General features: G+C 47.5%; 1 protein-coding gene across 5 annotated transcripts in view; it reads left to right on the forward strand.

The window, feature by feature from the left end:
- VCAN (versican) overlaps positions 1–20,537 on the forward strand; it is a 107,023-nt gene that overhangs the window by 18,505 nt on the left and 67,981 nt on the right. For all 5 annotated transcript variants that reach the window (XM_008261907.5, XM_070056399.2, XM_070056398.2 and 2 more), the window contains exons 4-5: positions 1,446–1,620; positions 1,708–1,835. In XM_008261907.5, coding sequence (XP_008260129.3) covers positions 1,446–1,620; positions 1,708–1,835 — 303 coding nt within the window. The remainder of the gene's footprint in view (positions 1–1,445; positions 1,621–1,707; positions 1,836–20,537) is intronic.

Genomic DNA, 20,537 nt, shown 5'->3' on the forward strand with positions numbered 1-20,537 from the left:
GGCCTGAGCAGGTGTTGGGGTTCACACGGACCCCCAGGTGCTTGTCTCTGAGACGGGCTACTGTCCTGCAGGTGTCTCCTGGTGTACACCTGTCTTGGAAGAGGGAGACAGTCTAGGGTGGACATGTGAGAGACAGTCTGAGAGCCACAAGTCAGACTATGGCAGAAAAACTGTGGTGAACCCCTGGAAACTAGTAGGAATAAGAAAAAGTGACTGATATCTTCGAAACTACAACTCATTCCAAATAGCAACAACAATGGGTGAACTTGAATATCATGACTGTTAATAAAACCTCATTCATAAGACCCAGTGGTCCCACTTTCTATGTTACAGAGACTTCCCTAGCGTGTTAATTTGGCTCATGTTGACGGATTGTAGAAATGAGTCATGGTAATTACTCCAGTTAAAATTGGAAGTTCTCCTGTTGGGATGGGAAGAGAAGACCCAGCCCTCCACCCCCAGCTGTTATTTCCTCACTCCTTAGACAATTTCTTGAGCCTTGTTGCCCAGTTCTACGCCACCACAAAGAGAAGGCTGCCCGGCTTCCACTCGGGGAAGTCTGGAGAAGTTTATTTCAGGCCTTGTTTGGGATGAAAATTGTACATGCTGTCCCTCCCAGCAAGGACCCTAAGCTGTGCTGGTCAGACAGAAAACATGATAAACACATGGGCAGTCCACAGTAGCTTGCTCAAGGTTTAAAAATGCTTTTAATTTGGTCGGCAGATCAATCAAATAATGCCAACAATGTTGGTTCTACTTTATAGGGCGGGACATTGAGACTCAAGGAGCTCAATTTGTATGTGAGTAGGGAACAAGAAGCCAGGAGTTAGTACAAATGTTTGTGCTCATATGCAATCCAGTGTCTTTTCCATCTTATTCTTCCTGCAAGTGAAGAGCTTGATGTTTTTGGAGGAAGGGCATTTGTAAATATTTTCCTAGGACAGGTGAATGCTTCATGCAGTCATGTTGGGTTGGCCCTGGGTAAAACTCAGGCAGGGGAGTTGGTCTTCTGCCACCTTCCTTTCTCTGTGTTCTGCAGAACCTGTTTCCTTTTTTTGGGTGCCCAGTGTTCCCTTGGTAGCCTGCTTATCGCCTGTAGTGAGACCTGCCGTTTACTCCCTGCGATTGGCAGGCTTTCATCTCTGTCTTGGGGTGTTCACATGTTAACAGGAAAATCCTGGCCAGGAAACATTCCAGTGGTATATACCAGGGGTGGTATATATCCAGTATATACCAGGGGTGGTATATATCCAGGGGATATGCCTAGATGGATGTCCTTGTTGGAGCTCCTCAAACCGACATGTAGCATAATGCTATATAGAGTCAAAACCAGAAACTGGCGAGGTGCTATTGCTATGTTGCACATTAATTTGAACTAGTGCTCCCACGTGGAGCTGCGCACCGGGTAGTAAGCGGCTTGAACCTGCCTGTATCTCTCTTTGCAGGTGTCGTGTTCCACTACAGGGCGGCCACCAGCAGGTATACGCTGAATTTCGAGACAGCTCAGAGGGCCTGTGTGGACATCGGGGCAGTCATAGCAACCCCTGAGCAGCTGGCTGCTGCCTACGAAGATGGCTTTGAGCAATGTGACGCGGGCTGGCTGTCTGATCAGACCGTCAGGTGAGGGTCCGGGGGCCGCGGGCTTGTTTAAGTCATTGCTGGGGAAGCGAGAAGAACATGCTGCTTACTTGCCCTGTATTTCCCCAGATACCCGATCCGGACGCCCCGGGAAGGTTGCTATGGAGACATGATGGGGAAGGAAGGAGTCAGGACCTACGGGTTCCGCTCTCCACACGAGACTTACGATGTGTACTGCTACGTGGATCATCTGGACGGTAAGATGCTTTTGCCTCCTCTCGCTTCGTCTCCCTGAGAAAATTCGGGCAAGACCAGAGGCACGTGGGGATGGAGCAGGTCTGCGTGCGTGTTGACTGCAAACAGCAGCATTTTGGTTCAGTGACTGTATGATTTTGTGGTAAAATAAACTTTAATTAAAGTGGAAGGGGAAGGAGCCGTGTGTAAGTGGTCGTGCAGGTTAGAGAGGTCTAGGTTAATGGCAGGTTTGCTCACAGCCGAGCTGCTCTTGGCTGGCGTCCAGTCCACATTTGGAACACCAAGAATAGAAGGCTCGGAGGGCGGTACCTATTCTAGCGAGGACTTCAGGTAAAAATCCTGGGGACAAACCACTGGGATCCTACGTCTGGATAAACACCCCCAGGGAGCAGTTCTGTCAGCTAGCGCAGGAGGGACGTGCACGCTTCTCCTGGCTGCTTTGTGAGAGGAAACTCCTGCACACTGCGTCACACCAAAGACACCTACTGTGTGGCAGGTGCTCTGCTGGTGTCGGAGCCGTTGTACACCCTTCTCTCAAAGGTGCTCGGCATCTGGTTTTTTGGGTCATTTTCTTCTCTGCCTGAGTTCCAGGCTTGAAGTCAGCTACGAATTCAACAGTGCTGATGGTTTTTAAAAAGCACAATGAAGTTTTGTTATAAAAACACGCAGAATAGGGGTTTCTTTGACCTTTGAATTGGATTTCCGTTTGTGTTAGCAGGTATCTTAGGAGCCCGGATTCATAAATAGCAGCATTAAATTGAATCACACCGTGAATGTTGGCTGGGTACACGTAGAATAACTGCAATTGTTTTTTATGTGTACAATAAGGAGGTTGGACTAGATGGTTCCTCCCAACAATTGCATTCTGTGATTCCGATGTCTGTGGTTAGATTGTTTTTGGAAAGATATAGGTAAGATCTAATTGACCTAAGAGATTTTTACCAAAGACTTTGACATTTTGAAATGGTAGGCACTCAGGTCCAAGTTCATGGCCTGACCCAAAGACACGTAAGCATCTCAAGTCAGACTCCTTGATGGCAAGTCAGGCTTGTCTGCTCGGGATGCCAGTGTCAGGAGACCCCAAGGAGAGCCTGCTGTGTGTCTGCCCCCAGTTAGGTCTGGAAACCCCCTAGAATATTCCTCTCCAAGGCTGTGGGCCCCCAGCTCCAGGTCAGGTCTTTCAAGCCTGGGGGAGGCTTATGCAGAAGTGTGGCCAAACCTGGCTCTCTGTGAGACCCTTGACTGCACCTGCTGGGGGTTGGCTCCAAGTCACACACCCAATGTCTAAGAACTGGGCTTTGCCGGAAGAGTAGCTCGGAGGATGTGTGCAGAGTCCACTGCGAGGAAGGGTTTACTGGTCTGGCCAGAGTCCTTTCCCACCTCCACAGGCATGGTCACTTCTCAGGCACATGTGATATGTAAAATTAGTGGGCCGGCGCTGCGGCTCAATTGGCTAATCCTCCGCCTGCGGCACCAGCACACCAGGTTCTAGTCCCTGTTGGGGCGCTGGATTCTGTCCCGGTTGCCCCTCTTCCAGGCCAGCTCTCTGCTGTGGCCCGGGAGTGTAGTGGAGGATGGCCCAAGTGCTTGGGCCCTGTACCCCATGGGAGACCAGGAGGAAGCTCCTGGCTTCAGATCAGTGCGGTGTGCCGGCCGCAGCACACCAGCCACAGTGGCCATTAGAGGGTGAACCAACGGTAAAGGAAGACATTTCTCTCTGTCTCTCTCACTGTCCACTCTGCCTGTCAAAAAACAAACAAACAAAACGAGTGTCTGTCCCCAGGGTCGCCAACTCTCTATGGTTACTTGGGATAAACGCTGCACGTATTGGATCACCGAGGAACTGCATGTACAGTACAGAGTAACTTTAGTAAGGGCATTTATACCAGATCAGCAGATTTTTAAATAAGATTTCTTTATGTCTTTGAAAGGAAGAGTTACAGAGAGAGAGAGGGAGAGACAGAGAGAGAGGTCTTTTTTCCACTGGTTCACTCCCCAAATGGTCGCAATGGCCAGGGCTGAGCCAAGCCAAAGCCAGGAACGAGAAGCTGCATCTGGGTCTGCACGCTGGTGACAGTTGGCCAAACACTTGGGCCATCTTCTGCTGCTTTCACTGGCCATTAGCAGGGAGCTGAATCAGAAGTGGAGCAGCTGGGACTTGAACTGGTGCCCATGTGGGGCGCCAGTGTCACCTGCTGCTCTGTAACACTGGCCCCCCAACCCCAAATTAGTAGAATTTGAACCTTTTTGTTTTAATATGCAAACATAGGAAGAGAACAATGAACGAGTCAGTAAAATTTCATAAAAGTTTAACAGTTCTGCAGAACATTCAGTGTGTGTTTACAGCAGCGTGGTCCTGGGAATCTTTTCTTCGTTGTTTCTTGGCTCTTGGAATAATAAGCAGCTTTTTGGACACAGCGCTTTTCTCTCTTCCTTTGGAACTGGACAGGGACAGGTAAAAGCGGAGCTTTGCGTTCGATGATGTCGGAGGACGATCACAGATCATTCCTCCAAGCTCTCTCCCATCCCTGCACACGAGAGTGTGCCTTCCCTTAGCAGAAATGACCGTGGCGTCACTGTGGATTGATAAGCATTCTCAAGGGAGAGTGGACTGTATACAGCTCTGCTGTTTCAGTTGCCCCACTACAGAAGATTATTTGAAAGTGCGGCAGAATTCTTCATGAGAGTCATTGATTGCTGCATTCGTGGGTCTAACAATTCCCACCCATGTGTTGCAGCATTTTGGGGAGCCACATGCGTGTTTTTGTGAGATGTTGCTGTACTCAGAATGCGTGTGATGACATGGACATAGATGCAGTGGTCACGAGCCACGATGCGATTACTTTAGATCAGAAGTGACACGATTCCCGATGCTCTAATGGAAAAGTCAGCTAAGTATGAAATAAAACCCTGCTCAAAAAGGCGATTCATTTTGTATTTTAATTTAGTTATTTATCATGACAGATACTTGGTTGACAGAACGTCAACCTTCTGATTTTTCTCCTTTCTTTTCCTATATCCTATTTATCCCAACATAATGTGTTTCTTCATAAAATTAAATAATCACATTAAATCATATCATCATCTTTGGATGAGATAAATGAATCCGCTTCTTTTTCTAAGACAATGATTATAACACAGTTATTTAAATGCATACAGTATTCAATTCTATTTTAAAAAATACCTATCAGGTGTAATAAAGCAAGTAAGTTAGCTGTATCCACTAGCGAGTATTTGTGGTTTTTGTTTCAAGTTTTCTTTAAAAAAAATTTGCATTTTATTTGAAAAATAAAGAGACAGGTAGAGATGTTCCCTCTACTCATTCATTCTCCCAAATGCCTGCAACAGCCAGAGTGCGCATTAGCAGGAGCTGGGGACTCAGTTCAGGTCTCCTAAGTGGGAGTCAGGGACTCGTGTGTTGGACCGTCACCTGCTGCCTCCAGGCTGTGTGTTTGCAGGAAGCTGGGTTGGACTTAGAGCCAAACTGGAACCGAGGGACACCAGCACTGGGTGTGGGCATCCCAGACACTGACTTCACCACTGCACTAAACGGCCGCCACCAGCTTGTGTTCTTAGAAGTGGACTGCCATAGGCCGGCGCCGTGGCTCACTAGGCTAATCCTCCGCCTTGCAGCGCCAGCACACCGGGTTCTAGCCCCGGTTGGGGCGCCAGATTCTGTCCCGGTTGCCCCTCTTCCAGGCCAGCTCTCTGCTGTGGCCAGGGAGTGCAGTGGAGGATGGCCCAAGTGCTTGGGCCCTGCACCCGCATGGGAGACCAGGAGAAGCACCTGGCTCCTGCCTTCGGATCAGTGCGGCGGCCATTGAAGTGTGAACCAACGGCAATGGAAGACCTTTCTCTCTGTCTGTCTCTCTCTCTCACTCTCCACTCTGTCTGTCAAAAAAAAAAAAAAAGAAGTGGACTACCATAAACAAGAGTGTCAGTTGTGAAATCAACAGCAGGAGTCACTGTGCACCTGCTCCCCATGTAGGACCTCTGTCCTTAATGTGTTATACCATGTGAATTAACGGTATAATGCTTGCGGGTGGGAGAGTGGTTATGGGGGGAAAAAGCCTCTATAATCTAAAAGTTGTACTTTGGAAATTTATATTTATTAAATAAAGTTTTGAAAAAGTAGACTTCAGGTTATGATGACTTGTCAGACGCGATTCAGTAGTGGAGTACTATTAAGAAATTGGTGGAACTAGGATTCTGTAGGAATCTAGAAGTTCAGATATGTAAAATAATCCTCATTAAGATGCTTAATCTGTGTTTCCCCACACGGTAGGTTTGTGAAATGCTGAGAGTGTTTTCAAATACAGTTCAGGTGACTACATGGTGCCAAAAAGTAGGTAAAGGATTGGAATTACGGCTACTCCTTGATTTCTGATAGAGTCACATCCCAGTAAACCCATCGTAAGTTGACAGTGCGTTGAATGCTCCCGAGCCACTGGACATCCTAGTTTGGCCACCCAGCGCCTGTGGCAGTGGGGCGTTTGCCCTCACGGGACAGGGCTGGCCGAGAGCTGGACTTGTTGCCACTGCTCAGCATCACCAGAGGATTCGAGTGAGTGTCATTAGCCTGGGAATGATCAAACTCAGAATCCAAAACCCAGTTTTCTAATGAATGCTTATTGTTTCCCTGCCACTGTGAACTAAAAAATCGTAAGTTGAGCAGGGATAAATTAGGGGCCATCTGCGTTTAGGAGTGGTGAGGGCGGTAATGAGGGAGGCCTCTGGGAAAAGCACCTGGGTTCCTTGATACTAAGCATAGGAAGACACGCGCTAAGTCCCAGCTGTGTCATTTACAAGTTGTGGGATCCGGGCAAAGCTTCAACCCTGAGCTTGTTCTTCTGTGAAATGGGCACGTTTCTTCATCATGGTGTGCAGATCGAATGAGATAAATGCCAAGCGTTGATTGTGCAGCACCAAGTATGTGCTCAATAAGTAATGCTTGTCCTTAGAGTTTCTGGCTCTGTGGGAGGATTTTTTCATGAATGGCTTTATTTCTACCGAATTCATAAAAAGAAGAAAGGAGTTAAAAGTTGCCCTCTGTGAGTTAGACTCACTATAAGAACACTTTTCTAACAATGAGTATTGTCAAATGTAGAAAAAAAATCCAGGGGCTATAAAATATGTTCTCTAGAGGTTTCTTTTTTAAAAATAATTTTTTATTTATTTTAAAAGCAGACAGAAACACCCAGAGAGACTCCTCTTCCACTGGTTCACTCCCCAAATGCCTGAAACAGCCAGGGCTGGGCCACACTGAAGCCAGGAGCCAGGAACTCAATCCGGTCTCCCGTGCGGGTGGCAGGGACCCAACTCCCTGAGCCATCCCTGCCGCCTGCCAGGGTGTGCATTCACAGGGTGTGGGGATGGAGAGCAGGTGCAGGCTTCAAACCCAGGTACTCAGTGTGGGAGGCAGGCGTCGGGCACCAAGCGGTGACCTGACTCCGGGCCAAAGGCCCTCCCTTGGAATAGACCAGAGATGTTAGGAGAGCAGTGCTCAGTCTGCATGTGTCTGGGTTATGGGGCATTGACATTTATAGGGAATGACTAGAAATGCCAACCTCCCCCCACCACGAAGGGCTGCTTTGAAAGTGACAAATGTAAACATTATTGAGGAATTAAAAATAACACCACGGGAAAATAAAAAAATTCCTGTATTATCTCTCCTAAGTTTTTTGTGTTCTCTGACAATCACTGTTGTCTTGTGTCGTGGTGTTCTGCAGCCACTGAGTGCCTCAGAAGGTCACGGACACACAGAAGTGCCCATTGCCGCTGGAGGGCTTAAGTGTTTTTAGGAGTACTTTGTGAGCTCATGCATTTCTGAGCTGAAAACTGGTTCTTTACTAGGAGGTCTGTGTGTCCAGTTATATGCATGCCAAAAAAAATTACAGGGATTGGTGTCCTGGTACAGTGTGTTAAGCCAAACACACAGCCTGGAGGCAGCAGGTGACGGTCCAACACGCGAGTCCCTGACTCCCACTTAGGAGACCTGAACTGAGTCCCCAGCTCCTGCTAATGCGCACTCCGGCTGTTGCAGGCATTTGGGAGAATGAATGAGTAGAAGGAACATCTCTACCTGTCTCTTTATTTTTCAAATAAAATGCAAATTTTTTTTAAAGAAAACTTGAAACAAAAACCACAAACAAATACTCGCTAGTGGATACAGCTAACTTACTTGCTTTATTACACCTGATAGGTATTTTTTAAAATATAATTGAATACTGCATGCATTTACATAACTGTTAACTACTTACTTGGTTTTCTTTTTAAGAAAATATTTTACTGTTTTAGTTTGAAAAGCAAAGAGAAGGAGAGAAGGGGAGAGACAGAGATCCCATTCATCCATTTTTTAGTCTCCCCGAAAGCCCACAGTGGGTGGAGATGGGCCAGGGCCGTAGCCAGGAGTTGGGAACTCAAGCCATGTCTCCCACATGAGTGGCAGGCACACTGACATGAGTGCTCGCCTGTCGCCACCCAGGATCTGCCTTAGCAGCAGCTGGAAGCTTGAGTGGAGCTGAAAATCGAACCCAGGCGCTGCAGCGTGAGGTGCAGGCGTGCTAACCGGTCCGCTAAATGCCTGCTGCCTCTTTTTATTTTCTTATGGTAGCTACTATTTATAAAAGAGTTGCTTCTTGTAGGCATCTCATTCTCCCTGCAGGTAAATTAGATGGTGGGAGTCAGGCCTCTGTCACGGTTGCCCTACCAAGTTCCCTCAAGGATGGGTCCACACTGCCAGGCTCGGGCCCAAACCTGACCACTCTTTTGTCCGGGAGCCTCCTGCCCTTCTGACAGGGCGGCCCCGGGGACTTCCATCCTGCCCTCCCACTGCCCGCGTTTTCTAGGTAGCCCTAACCTTTGGCGTCTACATCACCCGGATGAGTTGCCACCGTGCCGTCCGATTCCCAGGCTTTGACACAGACTTCCTGCCACTCTGGACTCAGTTGTTGATGTCGGATTTCCTCCCGAAGCCCCCTGGATCTCTCTTACTGTACTGTTTGAACCTTGCGTGTGTGAACCTCATCACCATCCTCCTTCCTCTCTCCTACGGGGCCGTGTATTCTGGGAGGGAAGGAGCCATATCAATTCAACTTTGCATCCCCAATGTGTCCTTGGCACTTAGTAGGTGCTCTGTAGGTAGAGTCCAGTGAGTGAGTGATGTCCCAGGTGCCCACCCCGCTCGTCTTGCTTTGAACTTGTCCCTTGCAAAGCTTGGAATTCTCCAGGCTTTGTATTACTCACTTCCCATTTTTCAGTTAGTTCAATTTCCTTATTAGTTTATCTCCCTTTACTTTTGTTCCCTTCCATGTAAATTGCTCTAGAAATACCTTACGTGATGAACGGGGCACAAACGAACCTCAAAAGAACACGTAAATGACACATGCAGGTATTCGTGGCTAGCCCTGAACTCCCTTCTGAGTTCTGTACCTGTGTTTCTAGTTAATCCTTTTTGAGTCTGACCTCTGGTTTTGATTCTCATAAATAGTGATCAAGCCTTTACTTGTCATTAAAAGCACTTATACACCGTCACCATGTCTCCCCCTTCCTCGCTGCTGTACCCTGGTTTTGTGGTTGTTGTTGTTGTTGACGACAACACCTTCTCCCCCAAGCACAAACTCCATCTGGTGTTCAAAGCCCTAAACCCTTGGGCCACCTGGTCTACCTTTGAGCCGTGTTCCCTTCCTTGGCTGGTGGCCCTGCACACGGGCACCCGCCCCTGCATAGGCCCTGCCCTCGCTGCTGCCTGCAGTGTTCTGGTCCCCTCGGAGGACACACACCCCTCCTCTTCCCACCGCTCTATCTTTCCTGGCCTTGAAAACTTCCTGCTTCCCGGCTCCCTTCCTGGGCAGTTCTAGCTGACACTCAGCGTCTTCACTCCAGCTCTTACTTCGAGTTGGTTCTTTACACTCGGGCGTTTCACGGTTTTCTGATTGCTTTGTTTTCATCAAGTATGAGATGTTGTATGTTACTGTTATTGCTCCAAAACTGTGGTGAGCTCCTAGAAGAGATCAGGCCATCACCTTCTGTATCTCCCCCAGCCACAGCCCAGGGACTGTTTCGGCCTTGCACATAAAATAGTCACCCATAATTACTTGGTGGCACTTGTGGAATTTCTACAGCCTTTGTGTCTTTTGGAAACCATCTTCTACCACCACCTCTGCATTCTCATGTTTGAAAAAAATGTTTTCCTTCACACTTACTGTTTATTTTACCATTATTAAATAACATGATTCTATTTTTTCTCTTTGAATTTCTCCTTTTACAATTCTCCTCTCAACCTTTTTTTTTAAAGATTTATTTATTTATTTGAAACTCAGAGTTACACACAGAGAGAAAGAGAGACAGAGACAGAGAGAGAGAGAGAGAGAGGGAGGGAGGTCTTCCATCCACTGGTTCACTCCCCAGATGGCCGCAACGGCCAGAGCTGAGCCGATCTGAAGCCAGGAGCTTCCTCCAGGTCTCCCATGTGGGTGCAGGGCCCAAGGACTTGGGCTGTCTTTTACTGCTTTCCCAGGCCATAGCAGAGAGATGGATCAGAAGTGGAGCAGCTGGGACTCTAACTGGCACCAATATGGGATGCCGGCACCACAGGTGGCGGCTTTACCCACTATGCCACAGCACCGGCCCCTCTCCTCCTAATCTTGATTTTAATTAATTTTATTTGGAAGGCAGAGAGAGAGAGAGAGAGAGAAACAGACAGACCGACCGACACAGAGGTCCCCCATTGCCAGTTCACTCCCCAAATGCCTGCAATAGCAGGGGCAGGGGCAGGCTGAAGTCAGGAGCCTGAAACTCCATCTAGGACTCCCAAGGAGGGGTAGGGATCCAAGCACTTGAGCCATTGCTGCTGCCTCCCAGGGTATGCATTAGTAGGAAGCTGGAGTCAGGAGTGGAGGCTCTCGGATGTGGGATGCAGACATCCCAAGTGGCACCTTATTCACTGTGTCACTTGCTGGTGCTCTCCCACTCTGTTCTATTGATATCTCTTAGTAATAGATCTCCTCCCCCATTGGATGGGTTCCCTTGCACCTGCTCACAGTCACAGGTGTGGGTCTGCAGTGCCCCCTGGTGTCGGGACCCAGGAGCGCTCTCACCTCTGTGACCTGTCCATTGCCTCCCTGTCATCCTGTGCCAGGCCCAGAGCCAAAAATAACTTTCCCGTTTTGCTATCTTATGATCTCCTGTAGATATGAAAAACTGACAGTTTAATAGAGGCCTGAATTTCATTAAATAGATCTTACAGCAGAGCTCAATTACAGCTTTTCAGACACTTTGGACCCAAGTCAGATATCAGATCTTGACATCGTGTGATTGCTTCTCTATAGATTCTCAGGTATAACTTGTAATCTTCAGAATACTTCATGGATGGGGCTTATTTAACAATTAGTGATTTGTGTCTTTATTGGGCTTATTTGGTTAGAAAGTTCCGTGTGCAGGACGGGCATTTGGTGCAGCTTGAGACACCTGTGTTCCACATCAGAGTGCCTGCCTGGTTTGAATCCTAGCTCTTCCACTTCCAACACATCGTCCTGGTAATGAAAGGAAAAACCCTAGCAGTAAACGCCATGCCAGTTCCGAGGCGTGCATCCTATATCATTGTGCCTGAGCTCCTGCCGCCCACGTGGGAAACCTGGATTGGCTTCCTGGTGCCTGGCTTCAGCCCCAGCCATGTGCTACTGTGGGCATTTGGGGAATGAACTGGCAATTGGGATCTCTCTCTCTCTCTCTCTCTCTGAGAAGAAGAAAGCAAAAAGCCCCATGCTAGCCAGAAGAGATTCTTGAGTACTGAGATTTAGCAGATGGTTAAACCACTGAGTCAGGGGCTGGCATTGTGATGGAACAGGTAAAGCTGCTGCCGGCCAGCATCCCACATGGGCACAGACTCATGTCCCAGCCGCTCTGCTCCCATCTAGCTCCCTGCTAATGGCCTGGGAAAAGCAGTGGGGGATGGCCCAAGTGAGGCCCCTGCCACCCATGTGGGAGACCTGGGAGAAGATTCTGGCTCTTGGCTTTGGCCTGGCCCGGGTCTGGCCATTGTGGAATCTAGAGCATAAACCAGTAGATGGAAGAGAGAACTCTGAATCTCTCTCTGTCTCTGACTTTCAAATGAACAAATATTGTTAAAAGATATTGACTCTGGATTTCAGATTCCTTCCATATTAGCTGAGGTTGATGCCAGAAGTGCTGAAGACATTTTATTTGTCCCCTAGAACTCATGGAATCAAAGATCACAGGTGTGGCTACAGTGTTTACTGGAGGCTTTGGAAATGAACACACATTGCCAGGGATTTGCAACTGCAGTTACTTACTCTCTTTTTTTAAAAGATTTGTTTATTCTAAAGGCAGAGTGATGAGAGAGAGACAGAGTCGCACACAGAGATCTTCCATCTGCTGGTTCACTCCCCAGATGACTGCAACAACCAGGACTGGGCCAGGTGGAAACCAGGAGTCAGGAGCTCCATCCAGGTCTCCCATGTGGGTGGCAGGGACTGGATTGGAAGTGGAGCAGCTGGGATGTGAACTGGCACACCAGGGTGGGAAGCTGGTGTCGTGGGTGGTGGCCTGTCCCGCTGAGCCCCATGCTGGCCCTTGGAATGCCTGCTCTTTGAGTGTGGGATGGTGCGCCTGAGAGCCACTGAGGAAGGAGATCAGTTGTGGCTGCTGGCAGCACCCCTGCAGGACCCGGATGTCATTCAGCATGGTGACTTCAGCAGACGGAACAGGGGGTGGCTCCGTGGGCGGAGTGAGGGAGGAATCACTGATGGCGTGACTTCGTTATTTAACATGATCCTTGTGATCACCTGGCCAGCACTTTAAAAACAAAACCCATGAGGATGAGGCACCGAGAGGCTGGGTGATTGGCTTTGCCTTCTCTCCTGTTCACTGCAGCAGCTCACAGGGCCACTGAAGATTCCCTGGGGAAGTTCCAGGCAGCCCTGCGAGTCAGAGGGATGCAGAGTACTCCTCAGCCCCCCAGATCTCTGATTCCTCACGCAGAAAGCTTATGGTCCGTGCTGGAGTGGTGATTGCTTTACAGTGGTTGCAACTTCTAGGGAAAATGCAGACGGTTGCTTCCCTTGCGGGGATCTGCCAGGCTGTTTTCAGTGCAGCTGTACCATGTTACACACTCACCAGCAGTGCGTTAAGGGTCCAGGTTCCCCCATGTTCTTGCCAACACTTGGTACTCTCGGACCTTTTGTGCCGCCTTCCTAATGGGTGTGAAGTATAATGCCATTATGGTTTTATCTCACATTGATGTCTCTGATGGGTGATGGTACTCAGAATCTTTTAATGAGCTTGTTGGTCATTTATGTATCTTTTTGGAAAGATTTCTATTCAGAATCCAGGCACATTTTAAATTGGGTTATCTGTCTTTTTGTTATTGAATTGTGAGAGTTCTTTATATATTCAAGACTCCAGTGCTTTCTCAGGTATGTGAATTGCAGCCTCAGCTCCCATTCCATGAGTCATCTCCTGAATTTCTTGACAGCCTCTATTTTGGCAAAGTCCAGTTTATTTGCTTGTGTCTCTGCTATTGGGGTTTTAGATAAGGGAACACAGCCAAGTCCCTGACCGTGAAGATTTACCTCTGTGTTTTCCTCCCAGAGCTTTGTAAGCCTCAATTATTTGATTTTGATCTGTTTTGAGTTACTTTTGTATATGGTGTGAGGCAGGGTCCAAGTTCATTGTTTTCTATGTGGTTATTCATTTATCTCTGAACCATTTGTTGAAAAGAGAATTCTGCTTCCATTTCGTGGGGTTGGCACCCTGTTTAAAATCGACTGACCACAGAAGGGTTGATTTCTGGGCCTCAATTCTATTCCATCAGTGTATATGTGTGTCCTCTATTACTTCATACTACATCTTGAAATTGCAGAATGTCAGACCTCCAAATGTGCCCTGGTTTTCAAAATTGTTTTAGCTACTCCGGGTCCTTCGAGTGCTTATTGAAGTTAGGGTCACCTTGTCAGTTTCTACCTGGGAGCCAGCCAGGCTTCCGATGAGGATTGCGCTGACTCAGTTCCTCAGCTGGGGTGCACCACCTTCCCAGTAACACTAAGTGTTCTGATTCAGGAGCAGGGAATGTTTTTCTCTTTTGATGTTTTGTTTACTTTCATTCACCAGTGTTTTGTTGTTCTCAGAGTCTAAGTTTTGTGATTTTTTTCATTAAATTTAGTCCAACATATTTTTCTTCATGCAAACATAAATAGAATTTTCTTAATTTGCAAATGTAAAGAATTTTGCAGCTGATTTTTTGTATATTACCTCGCTGAGTTTGTCGGCTAGTTCTAGTAGCTATTAATGATTTCATAAGATGTTCTGTGTATAGCCTCTGTTGATTTATAATCTTTCCTTATATAAATGTCTTGGCATAAACCCCTTGAAGCATTTGACAGTCGCTGCTCTCAGGTCTTGATGCCAAGGTGTCCTGGAGCTCTGAATCCAAAGCGCGTCTTTGAAATACAGCATCCATTGACTTCCCAGCTGTGCCAAGCCAGCCCCTCGAAAGGAGGCGGAGTCTGCTGGGTTGACCTGGGGCCACGCTGTGCCTGTCCAACCCAGTCACACGTTTAATCTCTTGTGTCTTTTGAAGACTTGGAAACCCAGCCATGCTTTAGGAGCTCTCTCACTCGGATTCAGATCTGCTCTGTGAATAATGTTACATTTTAGAGGGGCTCCTGTGTCTTTAAACTCCTCAGATTGGCTTCCCAAGACCGTGTGTGGCAATACGCTCACCAGAAAGCAGATTCCTTTCCGAACCCATGTGTAACTCACTCTCACAACACACCCAAGATCCCCCGGGAACGATCGGTGGGGGGCGGAAACTGTCAGAGCCCCACATCTTCCAGCCACGTGGTGCTTCTAGTTCAGGCTGAGACAAGTGAGGGATCAGGAAGGAGCCAACCTCGCTTTCTAGTCTCAGTTCCCGCAGCGTAGAAATGCTGCCAGCTGACTGTTGAGCCTGGGTTCCGAGGTGAGGTTTTCTTGGCATCCTGAGAGAGGTTTTGTCAGTACGTGGGGATGGTTAGTCTTTGTGCAGTTAAAGCACCAACGTTAGAGCGATTGCCATGCTTTTGAATTACCTACAAATACTGGCTCTTAGAAGGCTGTGCAGCGGTGTGTGTTAGCTGTTAATGAACACGTATTGCTAGCTGATGCTTAGCATGAGTCTGCTGTGTTGGCCTGGTGTACACGTGTAGATAGGCACAAAACGGAGAGGAAGGGGGTGGGGGGGGAGAGAGAGAGAGAGAGTGAGAGAGAGAGAGAGAGCAAGAATGCACGCAGGAGGAGAGAAGAGGAGGTGGAAGGAGAGGGAGAGACAGAAGCGGGGGGAGAGAGAGAGCGAAAGAGAGAGAACTCTTTGAAAAAGTGTAATAGCCCAGCGCTTCAAAGCTAATAATCATGTTGAGTGCCTGTTACATGCTCGGCGTATTCCGTAAGTGGTTTTACCGGGTGGGTGTTCAGAAGCTCCTTCCATGTGACCGCTCCCAGCCCACTTCGCACATCTGTGGCTGCGTCGTGTATTACTTGCGGGCCACTTTGATCCCGATCGTGGGGAAATGCAGAGTGTTTACAAATCTAGAGCTTTCCTAGTGAAAACAAACCAACCCACCAGCGAGATCTGCTCCCGTCATGGGCAGGGGGAATCCTGATGAGTTTACAAGAGCTGATTTTCAGACCAAACAGTTCAGGAGGGTAGGGTTCTGAGCACAAACGAGCGCAGGACACATAAACACGGATCACAGCACCCAGCCTCTAGTCAGCTGGAAAACCGTGGAGACGTCTCGGCTTCGACCCCACAGACCGGAGCCCCGGACGGTTCCCCCAGTTGTGTGGGAATTGTCGGCGGGAGAGCAAGAGCCAGTCCTGACTTTGCTCGAGTGTCAGGCGCTGTAAGAGTTTCGCTGAGTGACTCCTGTGAAGTAAATCTGGCTTTTGAGCCCTGGGGGTCATTTTTAGTATTTTGACGCGTTTTCCTCGTTTGCCGTTTCAGTCTGTGTCACTTTTGAATCTGCCAAGAAGTAGCTTTTCTGTGGTCAGAATTACAATACCTCCCCCACTGAAGATTTCTCCTGGTATTAATTTCCGTGATTACAGTGAATTTGGTTTGGGAATGTCACCAGATAGTAGCGTCTCCCCAACAATATCTTCCAGTTTCTTCTAGAACATCCCTGGAAAGTTGGAAAAAAAAAAAAAAAAAACAGGAATAATTCAAGGCCACAACAGCGTGTAACTTGAAATTTTGGAAAAACGTGCCTTGAGACACTACACATATATTTTCTGTGTCAATGTGTGGATTATTTTGTGTGTGAAATCCTGGTATATTTTGTGCATATACTTGTCACAAGTATATGCGTGGAGGAACGACACAGGACCCTGCGCTGTTCTTTCGTCTGCTCGGCCCTCCCCGGGTTTGCTGCTGGTTCTTCCCGGGTTGGCTACTGTCCCTTCCACCTCCGTGGAAGGGCGGTTCCCCCTGCCACGTTCCCCACTTCCGTGGGGGAGCGGCACACCGCCGGCCGGCTCTCTCGGGGGCTGCACAGGTGTTCCTTCAGATAGATGTTCTCTTAGATGTTCCTGGTGCATGTTGTCTCTCTCCTCCTTTATAGTCCTCTTTCACCAATCCCAACTCTGCTACCCACACGCCGAGTACGCTGCTCTCCTCCAATCAGGAGCAGGTCCTGCTGTTTATTGGTTGAACTGGAGGCAGCTGTGTAGAAGCTGTTTCCTCCTCTCCAGCGCCATATTGTGGGAGAGCAGATGCATAGAATAAGTCTTAATTCCAGTAACTTAGTCTAGTCCGTGTTGCTCCCAGTTGCTCCCCACATATACTCACAGGAATGTACGCATATATATGTCTGTGAAGTCTTAAACAGCTGAAGGAACTTGACTCTTTATCCTAAGCTTCATTTCATGTATATGGAAGCTATTCTATATATTTCTTCATGTTTTATTTACTCCAAGTAGAAAAAAATGAACTATTCTCTTACGAGTAGCCACAGGCATGTTCCAAGTCGGTGCTGTAGCGATGAACTTGACCTTGAGTGTGCTGTCAATGCAGCTGCTTTAATGACGCTGTTCCTCCAACTTCATAAACTCTAAGAAAGCGTGGTTTCCAGGAGGGTACCTGCACAATACTTGCAATAAATGAAAACTACATTAAATTGTTCAGATACACATATCCAGCAGTAGAGAAAGAACTCAGCCTTGCTGTATGCTAAGAAAATGGGCATTTGCCCTCCGCCAAGGCTGTGTATCCCCTTGACTCTGAAGGTGGCACTGTGATAAAACCAGGGAAGAACTTTCATTATTCCCACCGAGGTAAGAAGGTGCCTTTAAGGTAGGCTGGGCCAGCTAAGTCACATTGAGAGGAGACAGCTGCGCTGTGCTGCTGTCACCTCTTTGCTTGACCAGTGGCTTTCCCTTCTGTTCCTGTGGCTCCTGATTCAGCTTTTGCCTTGGAGGGGAGATTTTATCTGTTCATGCATCTTTATGTGGCCTTTCACCAAACCTAGATTTGCATTCCTGTAACTGACCCACACTTATTGTGTGTCCAATCTGATTTGCTCTGCTGTAGTGTAGAACACACAGGGGACCTTCAAAACATTTGTGGAAAATGCATATCATGAAAAAGCTGCAATTTCATTTTTTTGCACCAAAAATAAACTTTTCCTTAAATGCCACTTTTTAACAATGTTTTCAAGTATCTTATATAATTTGTAAAGAATTCCAGACTTTGGATTCTGAAATTGAGAGTGAAGCTGAAGAAACTGAAAATGTTAGCATCTTGATTGCTTTTCTCAGTGTGGAAATGCTGTTTTTAGCCTGAAATCTGCAGTTTTCTGTGGGATATGGGGTTGAAAGACTTGCTTCTGCAACAGATTATTGAGGACAACACCTGCTGTCGCTCCCCCTCTTCATGGAGGAGCGACACTAAACCCTGCCTAGGCTTCATATCTGAGTCACGGCACCATTATGTCGCTCCCCGTCTTCGCAGGGGAACGACACAAGACCCTGCGCTGTTCTTTTGTCTGCTCGGCCCTCCCCGGGTTTGCTGCTGGTTCTTCCCGGGTTGGCTACCGACCCTTCCACCTCCGTGGAAGGGCGGTTCCCCCTGCCACTTTCGCCACTTTCCCCACTTCCGCGGGGGAGCGGCACACCGCCGGCCAGCTCTCTTGGGGGCTGCTCAGGTGTTCCTTCAGATAGATGTTCCTGGTGCATGTTGTCTCTCTCCTCCTTTATAGTCCTCTTCCACCAATCCCAACTCTGCTACCCACACGCCGAGTACGCTGCTCTCCTCCAATCAGGAGCAGGATCAGCTTCTGCAGGTCATCACTCAAGTTGGCGAGAGGCAGATGCGTAGAAGTTGTTACTCCCTTCTCAGCGCCATATTGTGGGAAAGCAGATGCATAGAATAAGTCTTAATTCGAGTAACAGTCTAGTCCGAGTTGCTCCCCACACCTGCTGCTTTTATCTGATGTATAATAGTTTACTTATTGCAAAATATTTTTTTAACAAACAAGATCCATATTCGGCTTAAATTTCTCTTTTAAATAGTTTTTAAAAAGATTTACTTATTGATTTATTTGAAAGATGAGAATGAGAGAGAGAGAAATTGAAAGAGAGAGAGAGAGAAACTGAAAGAGAAAGGGAGAGAAATTGAAAGAGAAAGAGAGAGGGAATTTTCCACCCATTGGCTCACTCCCAAATGGCTTAACAGCTGCGGCTGGGCCAGGCTGAAACCAGGAGCCAGGAATGCATTGGGGTCTGCCGCATGGATGGCAGAAACTCCAGTACTTGAGCCATGATGGTGTGCCTCACAGGTGCACTGGCAGGAAGCTGGGAGCGGAGTAGCTAACACTGGAAGCAGCGCTCCTAGAAGTGACGCAGGTGTCGCACGTGGTGACTGAACCCCTGGCTACATACAGTGCCACCTCCCATGCTCACCTTAACTAAGCTCAGTTGATTCCTGTTGAATTTTTCTTTTTTTTTTTCACATATGAGTTGCATAAATCCCAAATGGTGATGTTTCTAGCAATATGTTTTCAAGATTTTTTTTGCAACCTTTGAAAAGTTCTCACATATAAATGAAAATAGGAAAATAAATGGCCTTGGGATGGTGGATTGCAATGAAAGTATTAAAGTCATTATTCTGTAGGTAACAAATAGGTAAATAGAAATTGTGTCCTCCCAACAAGGAAGGTTAATCATTGCTAGTTTGCTACGAAGTCTGGTAACTAGAGTTTCTATGTAAAAAGTTCTGTAAGTGTTCTGTACTGATTTCATGATCATAAAGTCTCCCTTTAACCTGCCGACACCTCCTCAAACCTGTCTTTCCTTTGACTCCCTGCACATGTTGGCTGCTTAACCCTGGGAAGTCGCCTGTCCTGCTGCTGTTGTCCTCATCAGTGCATCCCTGAGGTCTTTGGAGAACCTCATGTGATCCATCCCACGCACCAAGAGCTCTTTGGAGTAGGGGAGTGTTAACTGATTGCTTTTCTTTGCCCTGCTTGGGTTGGTTCATCAGGGTTACTTCCCAGGATCAGTGGTTTTGCCTCAAAGTAGAAGCATCTCCCAGAGCCTGAAAGTAGGGCGGTGCTGTGGTAGCAAAGCCCAACAACTGTGCTGCTTGGGAACTGTGGGTGAGAAGGAAAACTCCCTTCTTAGTAGGAATTTGAAATTCCATTTGCTTCACACAGATTGCTGGTGCGTTTAAACTTTACTTGAGAGGGAGAGACTGTTCTCATGTGTGTGGGGGGGAGTCTTCCAGAGCTCATGCAAAGTGCTTCTGATGAAGAAACCTTAGGCTTCAAAAATTTTTTTGCACCACAGTAATCTTATCTTTTAATTCCATTTTCCACAAACTTTTTGAAATACCTCTGTAATTCCTGTAAGTGAGATTCTTGTCCTAGCTAGATCAGATAATTCAGGATAAACGGCTGTTCGCACCCTCATCATTTCTTTCAGCCAGGTAAAATAGATTTTTCTTTCTTTTCTTCAAATGACTGCTATTGGACTTCGGTCTAGCGTCCTGAGTCGCAACTTTAGATTTGTAGAGAGAAAAGCAGGTGTGTGTTCCGTGGCCATTTTTCCCATGACTGATTTTTCTTGGTTCACAAGGCCACAGCGTGCTCAGAGGAATGGTGCAGTTTCTCTAAACGATGACTTGATGCACTTGGCACTCATCAGCCGAAGATTCTGATCAGGAGAGCGCTTCCTGTCCCCCGGGCTCGCCTGTCCCAGAGTCAGAGATACGCCTCAGGGAGATGGGATTGGGAACCACAGTTGCTACAATCAATATTTTAGCTTCCTCTCTGTCATTGTTTTTTTCTCCTCGTATTCTCTGATTCTGCCTCTGCCTTCCAGCCACTGTGCTCATCTGTGAGAGACATTATTGGGTTTGCATTGAATTTAGTCCAGCAAATTGTTGTGTTAGTCACCTAAGCGAAATCGCAAGTTAACAAACTCTGGAATTTCCAGTATTTTCTTGTGACATGTTCATGTGATCATGGCTGTTCCCTCTGCTCATTGTTGAGCCTTGCTTTGTTAATCAATTAGCAAGTACAAAATTCCCTTAATCCTAGGCAGAACCCTTTGCTACTACTCATGGTGTCTTTGTGAAGATTAAAACAACAACGACAACAAAGCCTCCTCTGGACAGATTCTGAACTATTCTGTCCTCCGGGCAGGGCGAGTGG

This window comes from Oryctolagus cuniculus, chromosome 14, assembly GCF_051225735.1.
Source record: "Oryctolagus cuniculus isolate XC-2025 breed Fujian yellow rabbit chromosome 14, ASM5122573v1, whole genome shotgun sequence".
Taxonomy (NCBI): domain Eukaryota; kingdom Metazoa; phylum Chordata; class Mammalia; order Lagomorpha; family Leporidae; genus Oryctolagus; species Oryctolagus cuniculus.